The 21,584-nt window shown below is 38.9% G+C and overlaps 1 protein-coding gene across 1 annotated transcript in view; it reads left to right on the forward strand.

Annotated features, from left to right (window-relative positions):
• The first annotated feature begins 1,539 nt into the window (after positions 1-1,539).
• Positions 1,540-21,584, forward strand: part of RIT2 (Ras like without CAAX 2) — a 195,691-nt gene continuing 175,646 nt past the window's right edge. Inside the window, exon 1 of the mRNA XM_072859655.1 lies at positions 1,540-1,642. Coding sequence (XP_072715756.1) covers positions 1,540-1,642 — 103 coding nt within the window. The remainder of the gene's footprint in view (positions 1,643-21,584) is intronic.

Below are 21,584 nucleotides of genomic sequence, written 5' to 3' on the forward strand. Positions count from 1 at the left end.
CCTGTTTGGGCGCCATTTGTAGCGGATTGATGCACGGACTCCGATCGAGGGGTAAATCAAAGACCCTTTATTGAACTATTACATGGCTTATATACTTTCTAATTGTTTGTACATGTGCTACTGAGAGAACTCTTATTGGTTTATATGTCTTGTTCATGCGTCCTTCATGCGTTCCTTCAGCTAATACAATTGTCTATCTTTTTGCAACTTTGCAGTTCCTTTCTTCACAACAAAAAATCACGCGCTTGCCTTATCTCTCTCCAATGCTATCCACTCCTACTCCTGACACACAGCCTCCTTCCCTCAGGCATAACCCAAACTCTCAGTACTTCAATCTTGTTAACCCTTTCACTCCTGCTATGCCTAATTCCTCCTCATCCTTAATAGTTGCATGTGTCATGAAAGACCAGCACTTTTCAAAGGAGAGCAAATTTTGCTTTCCACCCCTTTTGCCGTAGATGCTTTTTGGTCTTCAAAAATGTATAACAGTTAAGGCTGGGCAAGTATCTTATTACTTATCACGTTCTTTAAATATACTAGGTCTGTTAAGGACATCATCAGAAATCAATGAAGAGTTGCAGTCTTTTGTTGTAAGTTTTCACTGAATAATTCTAATGGGAGATTTTCACACTGGATGTCATTCACAGACTTTTTACTTTATTCTTTTCTTATATATTTGGACTGACCAGGTTGGTTAGATAAATCACTTGATATTAGTATGAAATACTTATAACAATTTGCTTTTCATCTTTGCTTACATGGTTATTTTCTGGATGAATAGATCTTTCCCCCTCCCTTCAGTCCTAATCCCCTTCCGAAATTCTGTGTGTGGGGAAAGAAAAAAAACAACAAATAAACCATTTTTCAAAGTACCTGGTTTATTTCTGCAAATAATTGATGCATACTGAACTAAAAGAGAATTGATCTGGGGGCAAACCTAACCTTAGAAAACTCCTCTGCTTTGCAGTAAGCTTCATGAAGAACAAAGACTCTTAAAAGTTGTTGCTTATTTCACTTCTAATAGTATTAAATGTAAAACCAGTGAACTTGATGAACATAGGATGAATATTTAACTCCAAGGTGGCAAGGAGGTTGTCTGGTCTATTTTATTATTTTTTAAGATTCAAGCAAGTGCTACATGGAATAACAAGCATCATAATTAAAAAATTTGATCAATTTTCTTTTTCTGGAAGCTCTGCTCAACTTGATTCCAATGACACAGCAACACCCAGAGGTACCAGGGCTCTTGAGCCTCACAAAACTGCTTCTGTCCAGGAAGAGAAACACAGAGAATGATACAGAGCTGGGAGGGGGCAGAGAGAGATTTTTATTGGAAGCTGTTAAAGTGGTTGCTATGAGACCTTCTCCAGCTAACACAGGCAGAGCAGCGAGTGTGAGGCTGATAAATCGTACCTCTTGTATTATACCTTTCTGCTCTTTTTTTTTCCTAACACAGCTTTTATAGTTGTTTAAGATCAGAGAAAGCACCTACCAGTTGCTTTTTCTTTCCTTTTGCTCCCTTCTTCTGCCTTGTGCAAGATGGAGCTAGAAAATGAAATGATCAGCTCCTCCAGCAATTCTTCAGCAGGCTCCAGAGAGTACAAGGTGGTGATGCTAGGAGCAGGGGGAGTTGGCAAAAGCGGTAAGTTTGAGCGACAGTATTTTTGGGGAGAAGGGATGAATTGTGAGTGTAAAGTTTACAGAACAAGAACGTTGTTTAATGAGGGGTTTAATTCCTCTTTCTCTTCCACATGGCTTGGATAAAAGACTAATTAATGATTGGGGCAATGAGTCAGCTTAATTTATTACAGACTGAAATGTTATAAGGCTTTTTAATTGGATATTTTTGTAAAACTAACCTTGGCTCCATTGTATATGAGGAGAGAGTGGTTACCTTGCTGCTGTTAGTGTAACAGCAAGTGGTCATGTCACTCTAACACTTGGCGAGGGGTGATGGCTTGCTGGATAGTGTAGATGTAACTTGTTGGCCTGCCGGTCCTTGTGCCCAGGCACAAATGAAACTAACTGCAAACTCAGCTGTACAGTGCAAAGTGTGGAGGATGCCTACAGTGACTCTGTTTTCTTCCCCACATCTTTTGACTTTTTTGCTGAGTGTCATTATGGCTCAGCTTGTGTTAGTCTCCTCTCCTGTCTGGACAGTTACAGAATGCATGTCTGAGTCTCACTCCAGGCGATAAGGTAGATTTGCAGCATATTTTAGTATCACTGTCCAGTATTGGCAAGATATGCTAGTGTCTGACAATGGTATCTCTTCAGAGAAGTAATTATTTTCTCTGGACAATGTTTTCTTTTTCACAGATATTATCACCTTTGATTTATTCTCACTGACACTAGCATTCTCTGTTCTTAAAAAGACTTTGCTGAACGTGCAGTGTTTGTCTCAAAGCCAGTGTATTGAGCTGGCCACACAACAAGCATTTGATTATATCTTCTAGAAATTCAAAAGAAAAAGAGAAGAAGAAAAAAACAACAAAAATAGGATACCATAATATACCCAGGCTAGATTCCAAATAAATTTCAGGATAAATAACCTGTGACACTAAACTGTAATAATTGTGTAGCTCAAATAAGTTTTATTTCCCATTCAAATACCAAGACAAGGTATAGATGCAAAACATTAAATATTGGGAGTGGATATAATTTCCTCTCTGTATCTATAATCTCTGTTTTCTTGTTATGTTTGGCTTCAACTTCAGTGGCACATCTTTCAGTGAAAGCTATTTCCCATCAGTATTGCTTAACCAAGCAAAGAATTCTTGCACAGATGTTATGCTATGATCAATGTATAAAATGGGAAAGAAGAAAATATTGGTTATCTCAAAGTAACTTTCTGCAATTTGAAATTATCTTTTCCATGGTAAAGCAGGTATCCAGGATGTGCCAGCTGGAACTTTCAGCAAAATGTCACTTTTTTTTTCTTTTTTTTTATTTCTTTTTTTCTTTTTTCTTTTTTTCCCTTTTTTTCCTTTTTTCTTTTTTTTCTTTTTTGTTTTTTTCTTTTTTTTTCTGAGTGCATCCAAAAGATGACAGCAATTTTTCCCAAACATATTATTGTAAGAATTATGTCGTTTGAAGACTCATTTACTAAAACAAAAGATATTGCAAACTATACCATATTCATAGTATAACTGAATCACAACAGCCAAATTTTATATACACACTGAGGAAATTTTAGAGTTCCCATTTACTATTAGATAACAGTTTTAAAGCACAAATGAAGTTTATTCAAATCTCCTTTTTCAGAAAAAAATAGCTGTTGATTTCATGAGAATAAAGCCTTCAAATCTGTGGATTACACAAGGTAATGATACATCTCCAAAGCTGAGGACCACATAATTATTCAAGAAGAATTGGGTGTCTGTGTGGTCTAGAGAAATAAACATAAGATGAAGTGGATAGTTATGATGTTCAATGGGATTAATGAAAACCTGTTGTTTTCACAACAGTGAAACTTCTGGGGGAAAAAACAGCAACTGAGAACTAAGACTCTAGAAGAAAGGAGGTGGGCAGTTCATCATTTACTGGTTATGAACTTCCAATGTGGAATGGGCGTGAAATATTTCAGTAGAATCCTGAGATAATCCAACTGATAGAATTCTGATAGAGATAAGGAAAAAATTATGTCCTTCTATAAATCATGCATTCATTCTGACTGTTGTATAGCCAGGATTAATTTACAATGGATTAAAAGCAGAAAAAGGCCTGAATGACTACTTTCATTCTCCAAGATGAGCTCTGCTTTCCCCTAATGACCCAGATTCTCTCTGTCCAGGAAATTATGGATTTAATCATAAAAAAGGGTCAGAGTAGAATAGGGATGAGAGATTTAAAAAAAGTTCAATTTCCAACTTAGAGTTTGACAGATAAGTGATATATGGGATGATCTATTGATAATATCCTGGATTCTTTCCCCTTCTCCCTCTTCCTTCGCTTTTTAAGTCATGATAAAAGCAGTAACAGCTGGGGTTAAGTTGCTGAGTGGGAAACCTCTTTTGGATGAAAGCCTTTCAGTTCCTCATTTTGTTCAGTATTAAATAATTCAGGTTTGGAAATAATTTTACTTAAGAACCAAGCCACAGAAACGTTAGAAGTTTTTTTTTTGACCTGGACGTAGTTCACTTCTAGGGATCCCCTGGACATTTTGATCTGTTTCCCACCCTCTTCTGCTCTCTTACTGTGCCATTTCATACTGTATGTATGGAGGTCTTTGCATTGAAAATTGAACGCTCATTACAAGGGGCTGAGGGTGGTGATTGTATGTGTGGACAGGGAGGAATGAGGAAGAGGACACCAACAATGTATGTTCTTTTCACGTTGGTGTTTATAGAATATTTGTTTTGGGTTGTCAGGTTTGTCTCTTCAGTTCTGTGTTCCAAGATGGCAGAAAATCCGGGAGGACAGCCAACCTCCTGTTATTTGGGCTAGTCAGTGTAGTAGATATTTTACAAGGATTGGTAATAGAAGATAAACTCAGCACATCTAAATCTGATACCCACCACATTCAGAGTAATAATGTGTAAACTGCAAATAGTTTAAGAATTGTCACTTAAGGGTCTTCACATTTCAAAATCAGTGACAGAAAAAAACCCCAAAACTCTGACAGTATTTTATAGGAGGAAAAAAAAAACCCATCCCAGCCCCAGAGTTCAGAACAGGTAATAGTGGCTTTAATTAAAATGTACAAAGCTATAACTTGGCAGTGTTAGGTTTATGGTTGGACTCAATGATCTTAAGGGTCTTTTTCAACCTAAATGATTCTATGGTTCTATGTGTAAATTTTCCTAGGAAGTGATTTCTGTATCATAATTATAGATTATAGATTCCTTAGAATGATTTATCCCTTCTAAGAATTCTGAAAATATAACTATTTTTGTTTTCAGAGCAATATGCTAATTTATTACTATGTGTAGGTTGTGTCTGACATCAAGCACAACTATACACTCTGCTGCAAGTTCAGACCAAAATTAAGCTAGAACCAAGAACTAAACTGAAATGAAATACAATAAAATGAAAGTAAATTTTCTACTGACTCTCATTTGATTATAGTCGTGGTTTAGCCCCAGATGGCCACTAAGCACCACACAGCCGCTCGCTCACTCCCCCCCGGTGGGATGGGGGAGAGAATTAGAAGAGTAAAAGTGAGAACACTCGTGGGTTGAGATAAAGACAGTTTAATAGGGAAAGCAAAAGCTGCACACACAAGCAAAGCAAAGCAAGGAATTCATTCACTACTTCCCATGGGCAGGCAGGTGTTCAGCCATCTCCAGGAAAGCAGGGCTCCATCACACGTAACAGTTACTTGGGAAGACAAACGCCATCACTCCAAATATCCCCCCCTTCCTTCTTCTTCCCCAGCTTTATATACTGATCATGTCATCATATGGCATGGAATAGCCCTTTGGTCAGTTTGGATCAACTATCCTGGCTGTGCCCCCTCCCAGCTTCTTCTGCACCTGGCAGAGCATGGGAAGCTGAAAAGTCCTTGACCAGTGCAGCAACAACTAAAACATCTCTGTATTATCAACACTGTTTTCATCACAAATCCAAAACAGGGCCCCATACCAGCCACTATAAAGAAAATTAACTCTATCTCAGCTGAAACCAGGACAATAGTCCATGCCAAAATTACACATTTCTAATGATAATTAAATTTAAATTAAAAAAAAAGATGTTGACACTCGTTCTTCTCTGGTTTGATGACAAATCTCAGATGAGCTCAGTACCGTTGAAACCTACCTCAAGTTGCCTGACATAGGGTTTAAACCCTAAGAATCTTAGTGGTTTTGAAACAGGTTTAGCTTGCAAATACCTTCAGAGATCTGCATCTGGACAGTGGACCTAGTACTCTCATGGTCCCCAGTCTGATGCAGCTCAGACCTCTGGGTTTAGCTCTATTTTTCAGTGTTACAAAAAATATACAGAAAAGAGCCTCTAAATCCTGAGACCATGCATTGCTGGCTTATATTTAGCAAATTAATTACACTAATAACAATAATTAACTGCAGCACATTCTGAAAAACATTAGCAATAATTAACTGGGGGGTTGCACAGTTACTACCAAAAAGAATAAACAAATTGATGTACCTGTGCAACTGAATAAAATAGAAGACCTCTGCCTAATGAAAAATTGTTATTACCTAGGCATCCTTCAAATGCTGTTCAGATTGCACCATAATCTAACTTTACATGCATCTTCTGGGCTAAATGAAAATGTTATTCTAGTTTATTTTTTTCCCCCTAATGCTAGTAAAGTTGATTTATTTAAGGGTGAAGATGATCTATGGTTATTCTTGGTAACTGGAATTACATGATTATCCATACAATGGGTGTATTATAGATGCAAAGTAAATTTCATGCTACCTGTCCTGTGAAAGTTGCATTTCAGATGAAATGAGGAATTTTTTAAAAATTAAAAAATTAATAAATATTTGTTGCTAGTAAATTGTTTTTTTTATCTTAGAGAAAATGTGCGTTTTTCAAGATTTATTTCTCAGACTGATTGCCAGTTTATTTATTGACACCTTAAAAAAATTGAAGGGAGTGTCAAATAATTACCCCAAGACATTTGTAAAACTAATATATTTTTAGTTTTAATATACAGGTTTGGAAAACATTTAGATATATATTTCCAGGCTTCAATATTAAAAAAAAAATTTAAAAGGGAAGAGAAGGAATTAAGAAAATATTCTCTTAGGGTTGTTAGTGGAAGAGTGTGAAGAAATGTATTTCTCAGACTGATCTGGTTAGGGGAGACATGCTTACCCCATTGATTTCCTTCATTTTTTTTGCCAGTGTTACACAAATGCTGTATTTCTACAGATGTAGGTGACTCACCCAATTAATTTCAGGATCTTGTGTACAGAATAAGTTCCAAAATATGTGAAAACAGCAATGTTGTTTGTGATGTGGGAACTTCTGTACTAGGAATTAGATCAAATCCCCAATTTTCTGTTATTTATGTGATCAACTGTCTTTTTTTTTACTAGTTTTACCTCTTATTCTGTCTAGGTAAATTAAATTCTGTGCCTATTCATTTCAACCATGTCCTCATAACAAGAGTCCCCAGTAAATAGAGATAGCACCATGGAGCGTGTACTGGAGAACTGGCCCACTCCAGCAGTTTGTTAATCCCTTGAAGATAAATTAGCATATAATCCAGGCTACACTGGAAAAGGATGAAGAGCACAGGGAAAGATTCCACCGGCATCAGAAGAGCTGAGGTTGAAAAGTACCATTTGTGTCTGCTGATGCTGGTCTTACACCATCACAAGGCTTAGTATTGTAGAACACGCTTCATACATTGATCAAACACCTTCTCACTAGGTTTTTTTTTTGGGGGGAGGGGTGGTTTTATGTTTGTTTGGGGTTTTTTTCCCCTCCCCTACTACTTAGATTGCTGGACTATGTCACAATTTCACTACTTTAGTGAAATCCTTCTTTGTCCAACTCCTATCCAACATTAGTACGTAGGTAATATATTGTGCTTGTACTAGTTTTATCCTTTCACATAAGCATAAATTATTCTGGATCTCTGGTGACATGCTTCATGACTCATAGGACATAGCACAGTAACTATCATTTTAAATTAATATAATTTTTTTAAGTATGCTGGATCAAAATTATCTTTAGTGTAAGTCAAGAACCTTTAGACTGATGCTATTCAAAGTATGTATGATATGCAGCGTACTCAAAATAATATTACAGTAGTGATAAATCCTTCTCTGGGATAAATATGAGACAGCTCTGTCCTCCACAGACCAACATGCAAGGTCCCATGTGCTTTTTAGCCAGTTTTGCATTCAAATATATCCACTTTGGCAGGGACTGACTTCTCTAAGTGGAAAGCAACCAGCTGTCTCTGAGTGCTTTTGTTGAAAACACACAAGGCATTGCCGATGACAAAATTCCTCTATCTTTTTCCCATTTTGCATGTTCTGGTTTACCTTACTTGCTGGGAGACCTTACTTGCTTGCTGGGAGACCTTACTTGCTGGGAGACCATTGTAGTTGTGAAATGTCAACTAACTTGAGCTTAGACTGCAACTGAACTGTGGCTCTGCCAGCTTTGGATTAAAGCAATTCTTTCAAGCTTTATAATAAAGCTGGAGAAGTCTGTTTGCCATGATCACAAGCAGAGAGATTTTGCTGATGTTCAGCTTTCTTAATCACCTGTGACATCTTCCATGAGTTAACTCAACTCACCATCCCAGGACAAAACTCCTTCCTCTCCCGTAAAGAAAAAAAAGGTGAAAAGTTTTCTTCTGAGTTCTGCTCTAAGAAGGATATGAAGCACATCAGAGCCAGCATACACCAGGTAATGACTGGCAACAAGATGAGGAGGGAGATCAAGGAAGATTTCCATCATTTGGTAGCCATGAAATTCTGGGACTGGCTCTTCTGTTTCTGGAGCTGTAGTTTTAATCATTCTCAGTTATGACTACGCAGTCTTCCTAGTGAGCTACTGAGGGAATGGAAACAGATAATTTCTTAGAGGATATTTCTCTGCTTCTTGTATAAATAGTTGATATCTGGGCAAAGTCTTAACTTTGATCAGCAGTGTGGGGGAGAATTTGTGGGACTCTCAAATATCTGGTTCGCAGAGCTCTTGCCAGGCAGAGCAGTAGAGAGCAAGGAAAATATTACCGCAGTCTGGTCGTCAGTATGCTTGCAGTTAGGTACAGCTATGCTTTCCTAAGTGCCTGGTAAATAGATCAAGGGAAAGAGTCTGGCCTTCTATTGTCTTCTGAGCCAAACCAAGAGCCAGACAGAAGCTGGAATATTAAGTTACTATGCAGTATGAGTCAAGGTGAAAAAAGTAGCCTTTTGAGTGTCTGGGCATGTTGTGGATTACAGTGAAAGCAAACCAAATTGCTTTTTTCCCCAAAAGTCGATAAAAGTATAGTTTTTGAGGTCTAATTTGGTGCTGCTTCTCCCATGATGGCATGAATACCCATCTTTTATAATTGAAGACACTCACTTAATAAAGACACACATGTGCATCCCTCTGAAAAGAAATGTTTGTTCCCTCATTATCCTCTGTCTGAAAAAAAGGTAATTTGGATTTTTAAGGCCAAATATAAGACCCTGGGAATTTCAAGGAAATAATTAATTATACTCATTCAGATGAAGAAAAAGAATTTTAAAAATGGGAAGGAAGAAAGGATATCTATTTGTTGACCAGAGAAAAACTTCCTTGCTTGGTAATAGTCCTGAAAGCATAAGGACTTAAGCATATACATAAGCATATGTCAGTCAAAAATGACATATAAATTCCCTTGGTCACTTCATAGTACTGACTGTAACCTGTGATCAGCTGTGACCTGATGTGGAAGTGTAAGTGCAAGGCTGTGACAGGAAGAGAGGAGACAGAAGAATAATAACAGTGGTACAGCCCAAAAGACAGAGTAATACTTGTTGACAATTATGTATCCATGGAGAAAAAATCCTAACTGAACACTGTAAGCCACCAGCTAAGTTTGTCATGTCTGGGATGCTGTAAACTGAATTACAGTCATAGTTCTAATGAAGAATTACAAATGTTATATGCAGACTGATGGTGGTGTAGGTTGTATTTTCTGCATGGAACAAGAGCAATGTAGAGAATGCCCACCAATGCCAGACAACCACATCCCTGGGTATGGGCAACTTCCAGTTTTTCCCATAAACCAGATTAATCACTGGAGACTTTATAAATGCAGAGTTCTGATATATTTGTGATTTTTGATAACAAAACTGTTCTGGTGTTTCAATTACCTTCACAGATAGGATATTGAATTTGTTTCAAGCTCGATTTTGTGTAATTCCAACTTCTAGGAATTTTATCTTATCGTTTCTTTGTTAACAACTTTGAAAAACTCCCTATTGTCTTACTTTCCTAACTGTTAACACCTATAGACAATGATCAGTTCCCTCCTTGTTCTTCTTTCTCTTCAACACATTGAGCATCTGAAATCTTACTTGTAGAACCTTATTTTCCTGCTCAGAGCATTTTGTATCCTTAATTCGACTGCCCTACTATTTCCACATCATTTTCTGAATATGAATTCCAAAAATTCACATGCTATTCTAGAAGCAAGATTGCTTACTGGTTTCCTCTTGACAGTCCTTTTTTGTTCCTCTGAGAATAATGAATTATTTTGTTCAGGTATAGTTAACAGAGATCACATACAGAGAAATATCTGCAGTAACCCTTAAGTTATTTGCTCTTTCCCCCACTGTAGTCACCTGTGCTATCACATCTCTAGTGATGGCCTGAATTCTGCATTTCCATATGTGCTGTCCTATTTTGGAAGTATTTTGCTGGGTTGTGACCATTGAAGCTGATGATTCAAATAATTCTGGACCCGTTTACGATATTTTTCATTTATCTTCAGTGTGTTTGTTATCCACTTGAAAGGATTAAACACATTGCTTATTCATTAATTTTCCTGACTATGGTCAGACCTTGTGGCCAGAATTATGTGCCTTGGGGAAATGAGTTAAAGATGTTTTCATTATTTCACCAGTTCACATAATTCAATGGCTGGAGGGGTGAAGGATTCCATTATGGCTCCTGCATTTAATAGGATGGTTTCTGCATGTGAGATACCAATCGGCTACTGAGAAAGACGTCTGCAGTTCTGGTTTCTTCAATACCAGCAGCCATCCAATAAATAGGAGAGAGTGCAGAGAAGACTAACAGAGACGATAAAAGGGCTGGCACAATATGATTTATGATGAACAATGACTATGACTATATTCAAATAGCTCTGTCATCCATTAGTCTATGATTCTTTATTGTGCAACTTGCATATGTATAGAGTGATTTAATGTAAATGGACTGGATGCAGCTGTAATATGAATGGGTTGATCTATCCTGCTTCTCCCATCATAACATCCAGATAATGAATACCCGCTTGGATAAGGCTAGCAAGCGGGGTGGTCACTGTCTGTGCCACTTTGGCACAGGGAACAAAGAATTGACAATATTTGAAGGTAATAAACATCAAGAAAAGAAGTCATATTTTCCAATTTGAGGAAGAAAGGGACCAGAATTGCTTAATGGAGAGTAATCTGTTAAGTGGTAAAATTAGAATTAAAACATGTATAATTACTGATATATATGTAAGGCCTGACTTTCTTCGGTCAATAAGAGCAGTATATATACTTAACCATTTGCTTAAAAGCAAGATGGAGCAGATTGTGGAATAGCCTTTGAAAGGAACAGGTTGGTGAAAGTTGTATTAGTCTAATTGGTTTATGCTAATTTAAGATGGAAGAATACATTATAGAGATTGAGCATTAATGAGCAAATATACCTGAACAGAAAAAGCATTTACAGTCTTCAAACCCTCTTATAGAGGAGAAGGAATACTGTCATCCTCAAAATTATGAAATGTGTTAAAAGTCACCAGGACTTGTGGCTGATGTGGCATTACTAATGTGTATAACCAGCATTTTTCTTTATGTTCAGATTGCTTAAGAGAGATCCTAAGGCTGGTCTCAAGACTGGACTTGTTTGTTGTGTACAAAAAAAGTCATTTATGATGCCTCACACAGAGCTAAAGTGCATCCTTTAGAGTATAAGGGCTCCTGTATAACTGGAAACATGCTGAGGTGGCACCCTAACAGTAATGGCCACCTAATGTATATGTTGGGTAGTGGTGCAGATGGAAGGTAAGTAGATCTGTTAGCTCACCACTTGCAAAAAAACTATTGTCTGTTCTGCTGATGGAAATGGGATTTACTGATTCGGGACCTTCATCTAAACCTCTTCTACATGAACAATGATGTGAAGTGATTAGAACTCATGGAAGGTTATATTAATGAATCTGCTTTTCACAGTGTGATTTATTGAAAGAGGGCTTCACTTACACAGTGACGATTTCAGTGTATACTGCTCAGCTTTTCCCATTCGTACTGCTTGATATTAAGAGATAGGAAACCTTCTGGGCTGTTCCTCAACAACAGGAATTGAACTATCAAGGACCCTCCTGGTTTCAACCACACACAAATCTGCCATTTGAAATGCCCAGACTGAAGTCTCAAATAAGGGAACAAGCACTGTTTCATGACAATGACTGGGCACCAACAGTATCTTTGCTGTAAACAATCTGTTGAGGCAGCCACAAGAACTGTTTCCCTTCCAAGCCATCCCTGCTGCTGAGCTGAGCCATCTGCAGCATTTTCGGCACATGCTATCTGCTAGAATTTGGATGAGATTAAATCCATTAGGGACACTCTTGAAAGCACAATTAGGAAAGATTTTTTTTTTTTCCTTCTGTTGCTGCTTTCATCTCTTTTCCTTCCATACTTTCCATTTTATTTCCTTCCATTCCTCTGGTAATCCTTTTCCACTTTTAATTTGTTCATTGACTTTAATTAGTCTCCCTTTATCCCTGCAAGCCTTTCTAATTTTTTGTTGTAGAAGCTAGAAGACTCATCATGCTCACACAGCTCCACTGACAGGTATCGAATGTTACCAAAGCATTGTGCAGGGTCCCAGTTTCAGAGGTCTTGCTGTCTTGGGCAGACATTTTGCTGCAAGCTATAGTGATTTGCTAATGCATTGCCCGCCCACTAACCAGATCCCAGTGGAGACACTGGCTAAAACCACTTTGTTTAAAGTTGTGTGGAGAATATCCAAAAGAAGAGTGTGTGTGTGTGTGTATAAAAGACTATCTCTGGAGTTGCCAAGTTGGGCTATTGTGATTCTGGCCTCCAAAAGAGGTATGTTTTCAGCTCAGTCACCTGTTGTAAAGCAGTGTTTTATCTTTTCATGCAGATAAAACCCAAGGACTAAACTAGTTATTTCAGGGGAACCAAAGATGGACCCACAAATAATCATAAGTTTTAAAAATTAATTTCATAAGCTTTTGCAAAGTAAAAGCTGTAATCAACTGAGAGACTGATGCGTGTAGTTCTTTAACTTCCACTGACTACAGTTACAAGAAGAGCTGTTGTTTTTCTTTCCTTGCAATCTCATTGAAGTGCTATGCAGTTTTGTAATTTGGTAATTCTTGTCCATTTTCACATGCACAAAATAAAGGAACCCTAGCTGAAATTCATATTCTCTGTCAGATCCTGTGATTCCTTTAGTAACTTTACTAGCCTACTACCTGCATGACAGCTTGTTGTGTTACACTGAACTGTTGCCTGCTGAACAGGATCTGCAGTGTCTTTACAGAAACGCCTCTTTAGCAGCTTGCAAAATATGTACCATTGTTTCAGATTTTTACTCAGAATGTTCAAAACCAAAACCAATTATTGTTAAATTCTTGATTGTTTCAAATCAGCAGAACTCTAGCTTCTTAAATCATGCAGAATGCCAAGCAGGCTGTAGAGTTTCCCCTTCTCTAAAATTTCACCTGGAACTTTCTTAAATAGAAATTATGTTCCTTTCTCAATTTGAATAAAAAGTATTCATTAGACATTTTCTGCACAGTGAATAATCTTACTTGGGTTGCCTGGTGACAGGGTCATCTTTTCACTCATCACACACAGTATAGCAGAGGTCTGCTTCATATGATATCTGCCACTGCATACAGCCAAAGAATGTATTCCTGGGCCTCATGAGGTCTCCTTATGTTTGTAGATATGCTCTAGAAACACTTTATTTCTCTACTGGGAATAGAGGAGAAGAAAGAGCAATCTATCACAGTAATCAAGTGTCCCCTCATGAGCTCCAGAAACCTGGTTTCCTGTGCCATCCTTTGACTTACAGCAGTTTCAGTGGATATTCCAGTGTCTAATAATAGCTGTGACTTTGCATCATAGTCTCTTTCTCAGTGGGTACTCTGTTTACTGATTTGTTTTTATAAAAGTGGAAGTCAAATGACCCATTTTTTAAATCTTTCCTCCATGAAAATTAACCAAGATACTTAAAAGTTATTAAATGTCTGACATAACAAGAAGTAATAAATAATGTAAGTTTCCACTGTTTTTCAGATAACATGCTCAAAATGACAATTGACTGTGATATTTGAGGGTGGAGAAGTGGTTAGGAAAAAAGCAGAACAGAAGATACAAAAGAAACAAAATGAGCAGTGGGAGGGGGAAATGTAACAGAGGTGAACAACTAAGAATACAGAACAAGAAATTAGAAAAAACAGAGACATAGGAAAAAGATTGAGAAAACAGAAAACTAGACAAAGATGAGTAAAAGCAACGGTAAAGGAGTAAAGGGATAGAAGGAAAGGGCAGTAGTTCATACTTCAAAGAGCATTGGTTTCAGATGCTGTCTTTTCGTTGTGCTTATCCTACTAGATGCTACTGGCCCATGGTTATACCCCAACATCTTCTGCAGGTACTGGTGGCCAAAATGTATACAGAGGTCATGTTAGTGCATCTTTCTCCTGCCTCTGTGAACTTCTTATCCCACGTTTCTCTCCCACTGGCTTTCTAGTATAGGAATCTTGGAGAGGCAGCAGCACAAATATTCTTGGCATGGCCCTTTTTCCCCCAACTCTTCAGATGCTGTAGAAGCTTGCCTCAGCCATGGACAAGGCTGTGTAAATCTAACATAAATATAAATTTATGGGGTGCTAGGCAAAACGGTGTTTCTCCTGTGTGGTGTTCTTACAATCATCCAGAACTGAGAGGAGTTTTAGCAATACCTAGCACCTAGTGAAATCAGTGGGAGGCCCAACATTTGTTAGACTCTTCTTTGTTCTTTGAAGAATTAGATCCATCCACACACCAAATCTCAAATAAAATAATGAATCACAGTGGTACTAGACATGTATTTCACTCAGTACCAGGAAATAAAATTAAGTTATGTTTTCCCCAATCTGGGGAAAATGTTAAGATGCAAAGCAAAAATATATGTATTTCTATATGTTTTCTCTTATTCTTTGTGATCCAGCTGTTACCTTTGCTCTCATTCCCTAGCTTTTAATGCTCATCACACTTACCTATAAACAAACAGCTGCTTCCTTATAATCAAATGTGGACCAATGGCGGTAGGAGGAAAAATCAAGACAAAGTGCCAGTGACTATAAACAGATTTAAATACACATATCGTTGAAACATACTCATGTAAGATTTATTTAAGTGTAAAGTAACACACGTTTTCACTCTTTAAGGAAATAGTTGTTAGTGCCAACGTGTTATTCAAAAAATTATAGAGAGCTCTGCAAAACCCAGTGAGATGATAACCACTTCTATTGATTCACAGTGACAGTATATTTAAAGGATAGAATTATTTGGTGATTGAAAGCCTTTATTCCTCAATGTCATTTACGTAAAAAGAACTATGGATCAAACTAGTTTGCGAAGCTGTATCATATGTTTCTAAAGCATCACTGTACCTGCTGGATAAGTAGTAGTATATTAAGTTTCAAGTATTGGTTAAACCAGTTTTGTATGTTGGGATACTTTAGGGTGGTGTAATTCAAAGACATTAATAAGCTTGTGAATTAAGTGTATTTCTCCTTGTCTATAAGCAGGAAAAAATGCAGAAATTAAAATTTTTGTTCCAATAAATTTTTAACTGTTCCCTTCCTGATTCTGAGTATCTCAAATGAAGTTGATAAAAATTGTAGGCAGTGAATACTTTACAGGGTTGGAACTCATGGGAATCTGTTTGGCACCACTGATGATAATTCAGTCATAACAAGCAGCAGGATGTGGATTGGGAACAGATTAGATAGGCTGTAGTAGACATGATTGCTCAGGAAATGACCTAAGTAAACAAAATACTAGCTTGCACTGGATAAAAGTTCCTGAGGGAATCAAAGGTTTCCCTGGCCCATGGTTCAAGTTCAATGCAATAGACAAATATCATGAATAATTCTTTTCAGGTTTAGTGCATAACGGATTGCTAAAAAATCATTAAGACGTTGGTGGTCAAATTACTTGCTTCTGAGTTCTAATTCCTTTCTCCCACTTTTCCCTCTTTTTTCTTGCAGGCTCTCCCTTTAAGCACATGGTGGAATTTATGGGGGATGTGGGAAATGTAAAATACCACCTGTTTATGTTAGTACAGTGTGTGGAGCCCATGCTGTCTTTCAAAATTCTTTTTATCTTTCTCAGAAACTTACTTTAACTGTATCTCCTGGTAATAAAATATTTTACCAGGAATATGGCAGTGTTGAAGGGCTTAGATTGATAATCTATTGTGAAATAGTTTTTCTGTTCCCATTTTAAAATTTTTATATTTCTAATTTATTTTTATATTTATATTAATTTCAGGGAGTTTAACATATGATGAATTTCCCACAATGGCACAGTGTTAAAAACTTACCAATTTTCAGAACCATCTCTAGCTAAACTGATAACCAAATACATACTTGTTTACTTTAGCACTGGAAAACCAAGATAGGATGGGCCTTATTTGTTCCGTCAGTGTCTTCTGTGTCATATCTGTTCAACTCAATGATTACTGTCAGCATTGTGGCATTTAAAAGAAGACCTGAAGAGAGAGTGGAAATGCAATTTGTGTTCCGTGCTGCCTCACGTATCACAAAGAAAACTGGCAGCTCAACGCAGACATTTTGCTTGACCTTAGCAGTAGAGCAGAAAGAATACTGCTCTTTTTTCTTATACTGAGAGTTCCATCCAAATGAATGCATCTTAATGGGAAAGCCATTCACACAGGAGTAGGTGGCAAGGGGAGGGAAACAGGGAAAAATTATGCAGCCGAAGAAAGAAATCTGCATTTTTTCCTGACTGTCTCTTTGAAATTACCACAGAATGCCTTGACCCCTGTTTTCTACCCTACCCAATCAAATATCTGTATTAAAAGGGTTAAAGTAGTGCATGGTTAAATAGAATGGAGCAGAAAGAGGGGAAGATGTAGGAATTACTCCAGCAATTTCTGTAGGTCTGGGTCGAAGTATCAAATAGTGTTGTATCCAGCAGATATTATAACAGAATTTATAATTGAATTTGAAGGACAAAGAACCTCAAGCACATTTGGAGTTTGATACATTATGGAAGAGAATAGTTAACAGGATAAATGTTCCTGGGTTACAAAAAAGTTTCTAAAGTTTAAGACATAAGTCTTTGGGCAAGCAATTATGGTGGATTGACGCCAGCCAACAGCCAAACACCCACCCAGCTGCTTGCTCACTCTCCTCTCCCACAGGAAAGTGAGAAAGTGGAAGGCAAGAACACTTGTGGCTCGAGATAACAGTTTAATAGCTGAAGCAAAAGCTACATGCACAAGCAAAGAAAAATAAGGAATTTATTAACTGTTTCCCATTGGCAGGCAGATTTTTAGCCACTTCCTGGAAAGCAGGGCCTCAGCACACATAATGGTTACTTGGGAAGACAAGTGCCATAACCATGAATGTCCCTGCTTCCTCCTACTTTCCTTGAGCTTTTATTTATGAGCATGATGTCATATGATATGGAATATCTCTTTGGTCAGTTTGGATGAGCTGTCTCAGCTGTGTCTCCTCCCAGTTTCTTGCCTACCTGTAGCCTACTTGCTGGGGGCAGAGTTGGAAAAAGAAAAAGCCTTGATACTGTACTTGCATTGTTCAGCAATAGCCAAAACACTGATGTGTTATCAACACTGATTTAGTCAAAGATCCGAAACGTAGCACCATATGGGCTGCTATTAAGAAAATTAACTCCATCCCAGCCAGAGCCAGTACAGCAATTTATAGTTTAAAAAGGAGTGACAGAGATTTAATTGTTCTTTAAAATTTGTGTCTGTGACATCACATTTATATCATATTAACCATATGTTGGTACCGCCATGCTCTTGTGTTTTGTTGAGTTGCTATTGGAGGCCACAAAGCCAATGGGGGCTATCATTATTTTCCTTCCCTTTTCTCCTTGTTTATAATTTGGTTGTTGAAAAACTGTTGTTTTTCTGTTGTTTCTTTGTTTCCTTACTTTTCTTAGAAACATCTTTGTTAAAATCTAACTACAGATAGGCGTCTTGGTGGCATGGAGGTATCTCTGCTATACACCTTGCACATGTACGGTTTACTTGTAGGACAACTCTGCAGTGCACACACAGTGGTTTAGAAATATTTGCAGTCCAGCTGCCTCACATGTTCCTGGGGAGCACCAGCATTGAATCCAGTCTTACAGTCAGGTGCTAAGGTACTTACAGAGTTCTTGTAGCTTTTTCACACAAGAGGAAGTTTATGGCATCTTACTTTTTTTTGCAGTTGAAATGAGGAATGCCATATTTATAGCATCATTAAATCATCATTGGCAAAAGGTAGGTCAATATCCCTAACATTTTTTGCCACTGCTAAAGTACCTATAGTTCCAAGGAGAGTTAAATCATTTTGAATTGTCCTTCCTGGAAGGAATCTGTTGAAGCCTATACTGCAGGTCAGCACCAGCCAGTATTGCAGTCATCTTCCACACTGGGTCTTTAGTTCTGTGTCTCAGGATTCTCCCTACAGAGCAGTATTTGGAAGTCAGTCTAGAAAGCCAAACTGCTTTTGAAGTCTAAGTCTATTCAATTCAGATGTTCTATTATAGCTCAAAGTTGTGATTTAGCCCCAGTCAGCAATTAAGTACCACACAGCTGCTTGCTCACCCTCCCCTCTGGTGGGATGGGGGAGAGAATCAGAAAAGCAAAAGTAGGAAAACTCATGGGTTGAGAGAATAACAGTTTAATAACTGGAACAAAATAAATAATAATAATAAATTGTAATAAGAAGGAAAACAACAAGAGAGTGAGACAACTGTTTAATTTCCTCCGTCTCCAAGGCAGCTATACCAAAAGCCCACCGGTACCCTTTTGGGTCCTTGAAATACCCTCTCCTGAGGTAGCCTATGCCAAGGATGCACAGAGCCTCTGGCCAGTCACAATGGGGGCCTTTTGCCACTCATTCCCAGTTAGGCTCACTTCGGCCTCCAATACAGTCAGCTGTTGGGATCCCCTGTCACTCCAGAAATACAGATGGGTTCTGCCCCTGTATAGCTTGATGGCATTAGGGTGCACTGTGCACCGGTGTCCACTAGAGCCTTATACTCCTGTGGGTCTGATGTGCCAGCCATTGAATCCACACAGTCCAGTAAACCCGCTTGTCCCTTTCCTCCACCTGGCTGGAGGCAGGGCCCCTCTAGTCCTGGTCACAGTATTCATTACCCACTTCTTGTACATACGAGTCAGGAGCTCCTTCATTAAAATCAGGAGTAAGATCAGCCCTTTTACTCTGTCTGGGGAACTGTCCACTGGAAAGCGGAGCAGCAATTTTCCTGGAAGAACCCCCTTTGGTGATTGGTTTTCCTTGCAACCCACATACCCATGCCTCTAGGGTCGAGGTAGGTTTTCCATCCCACTTCCTCATGTCCTCTCCGTGGTCACGCAGGTAAAACCACAGGGTGCCCTGTGGTGTTTACTCTCTATATCCTCTCTCTTGAGCAGAGGAATGCTGACTCCTAAGAGCTGAGATACTGGTCCATACAGGTGGAAAGTAGGACCTATCCTCTTCAAGTTGGTAGACCTTCCGGGACAGTTTCTCCACAGCAAAGACAAGGGACGAAGAGAGACTTTCTTCGTATTCCCGGAGCTGGCTAGCCGCTTCATCCACTGTTGGACCTTCTCCGTCTTTCCAGGTCAGTATTGCCAATGAGTTGGCACACGACAATGGTGCGTTCCGCAACAACTTCTGCCACATGGGTTGTGTGCACTGGACCTCATCTGGATCTTTGGGTAACTGCTTGTTGTCCAGGTCACCATAAATCACCTCCAGCACGGCTAATTCCCTCAGGTACTGGATACCTTTCTCCCTGGTGGTCCATTTCCCGAGGCGATATATAACATCTTCCTTGAAGGGATATCTTTCCTTCATAGCTGACAGGAGTAACCTCCAGAGGCTGAGGGCTGGTGCCCCTTTTCCAATCACTTTGTCAATGCCTCCTTCCCTAGAAAGGGATCCCAGCTGTTTGGCTTCCTTACCCTCTAATTCCAGGCTACTGGCCCCATTATCCCAGCATGGGAGTAGCCAGGTGACAATGTGCTTGCCTGGACGACAGCTGAAATCTTTTTACATATCTCACAGCTCACTCAGGGATAGGGATCAAGTGGTTTCTGACTCATCCACAAATTCTTCTTCTTTCTCTCCTTGTGATGGCCCTGCTCTTTCATCTTCCCTTTCCAAATGAGCTGACTTTTGCTTCCAAGATTTCTTCCTGTGTATAGGGGCGACCGATACTAACACAGGTTGGTTCCCTGGTTGAACCACTGTGCCTGTCACAGTGGGGGGGGGGCTGGAATAGCCGCAGTGCCTGTCGTAGAGGGGCCTGGAGTAGCCACAATGCCTGTTGCAGTTGGAGTAGCCATGGTGTCTGTTGTTTTGTCACCAGATTCTTGAGGGTTCTCAATAGTGTTGAACAGGGCTCGGTAAGCATGGGCCAGGCCCCAGCACATTGCAGGGATTTGTGTCTCCTTAGAATTGTCAGGGTGACAGCATACTTTTTCCAAATAATCTACTAATTTTTCAGGATTCTGCACTTGTTCAGGGGTGAAATTCCAAAATATTGGAGGTGCCCACCATCCTAGGCATTTGCCCATGCTATCCCGGACACCCTGCCACTCATAACTATCCAGCCTTGGGACAGATCTCTGGATGATATTTTTAAATTTCTTACTAACCTTAGACAAAATTAAAACAATATTCCCAAGCAATACCAATAGATGTATCTTAACTACCCAAGGATGTTCAAGATACTGAAAAGTTGTAATGAAGGAGGAAACATTGTAGAAGAAGATAGCGATGGTGCCATTTTGTATTTCCTCTGTAAAAAAACTCTCAGAGGAAGAAGTATAATTGCTAATTGTATCCATGAGGTGGTACCCGACATACAGTTATGGTTTCGGTACGAAAATTAGATACTAAAGTAAACCCAAGGTCACTGTTTTAATAATAAATTTCCCAGGCAAAACATCACTAATCACTGCAGAGCACAGCAAACTGCAAAAACCAACACCGATCTTTAACATGTACAGCAAAAAAATGAGCATGGTGCTGATCAGGTAAACCAATATCGAGAACAGATTAATCAATATTGTGGCCCACAACTATTAACACATCTAAATCCCTTAATATGCTCTGGTTAATCTGTTATTATCTCAAAACCTTCATGCCCCACATTGAGCACCAAAAAGGACTGTTGTGGCTTAGCCCCAGTCGGTAATTAAGCACGACACAGCCGCTCGCTCACTGTCCCCCTCATGGGATGGGGGAGAGAACTGGAAGAGCAAAAGTAGGAAAACTCGCGGGTTGAGATAAGAACAGCTTAATAATTGGAACAAAATAATAAGAAGAATAATAAGTTGTAATGAGAAAGAAAACAACAAGAGAGTGAGACAGGAACAAAACCCAGGAAAAAAAACAAGTGATACAACCGCTCACCACCCACCAACCGACACCCAGCCTGTCCCCAAGCAGCGATCACTGCCCCACGGCCAACTCCCCCCAGTTTATATACGGAGCATGACATCATATGGTATGGAATAGCCCTTTGGCCACTTTGGATCAACCATCTTGGCTGTGCCCCCTCCCAGCTTCTTGTGCACCTGACAGAGCATGGGAAGCTGAAAAGTCCTTGACTGGTGTAAGCATTACTTAGCAACAACTAAAACATCGGTGTGTTATCAATATTATTCTC

This window comes from Ciconia boyciana, chromosome 4 (genome assembly GCF_034638445.1).
Source record: "Ciconia boyciana chromosome 4, ASM3463844v1, whole genome shotgun sequence".
Classification (NCBI taxonomy): domain Eukaryota; kingdom Metazoa; phylum Chordata; class Aves; order Ciconiiformes; family Ciconiidae; genus Ciconia; species Ciconia boyciana.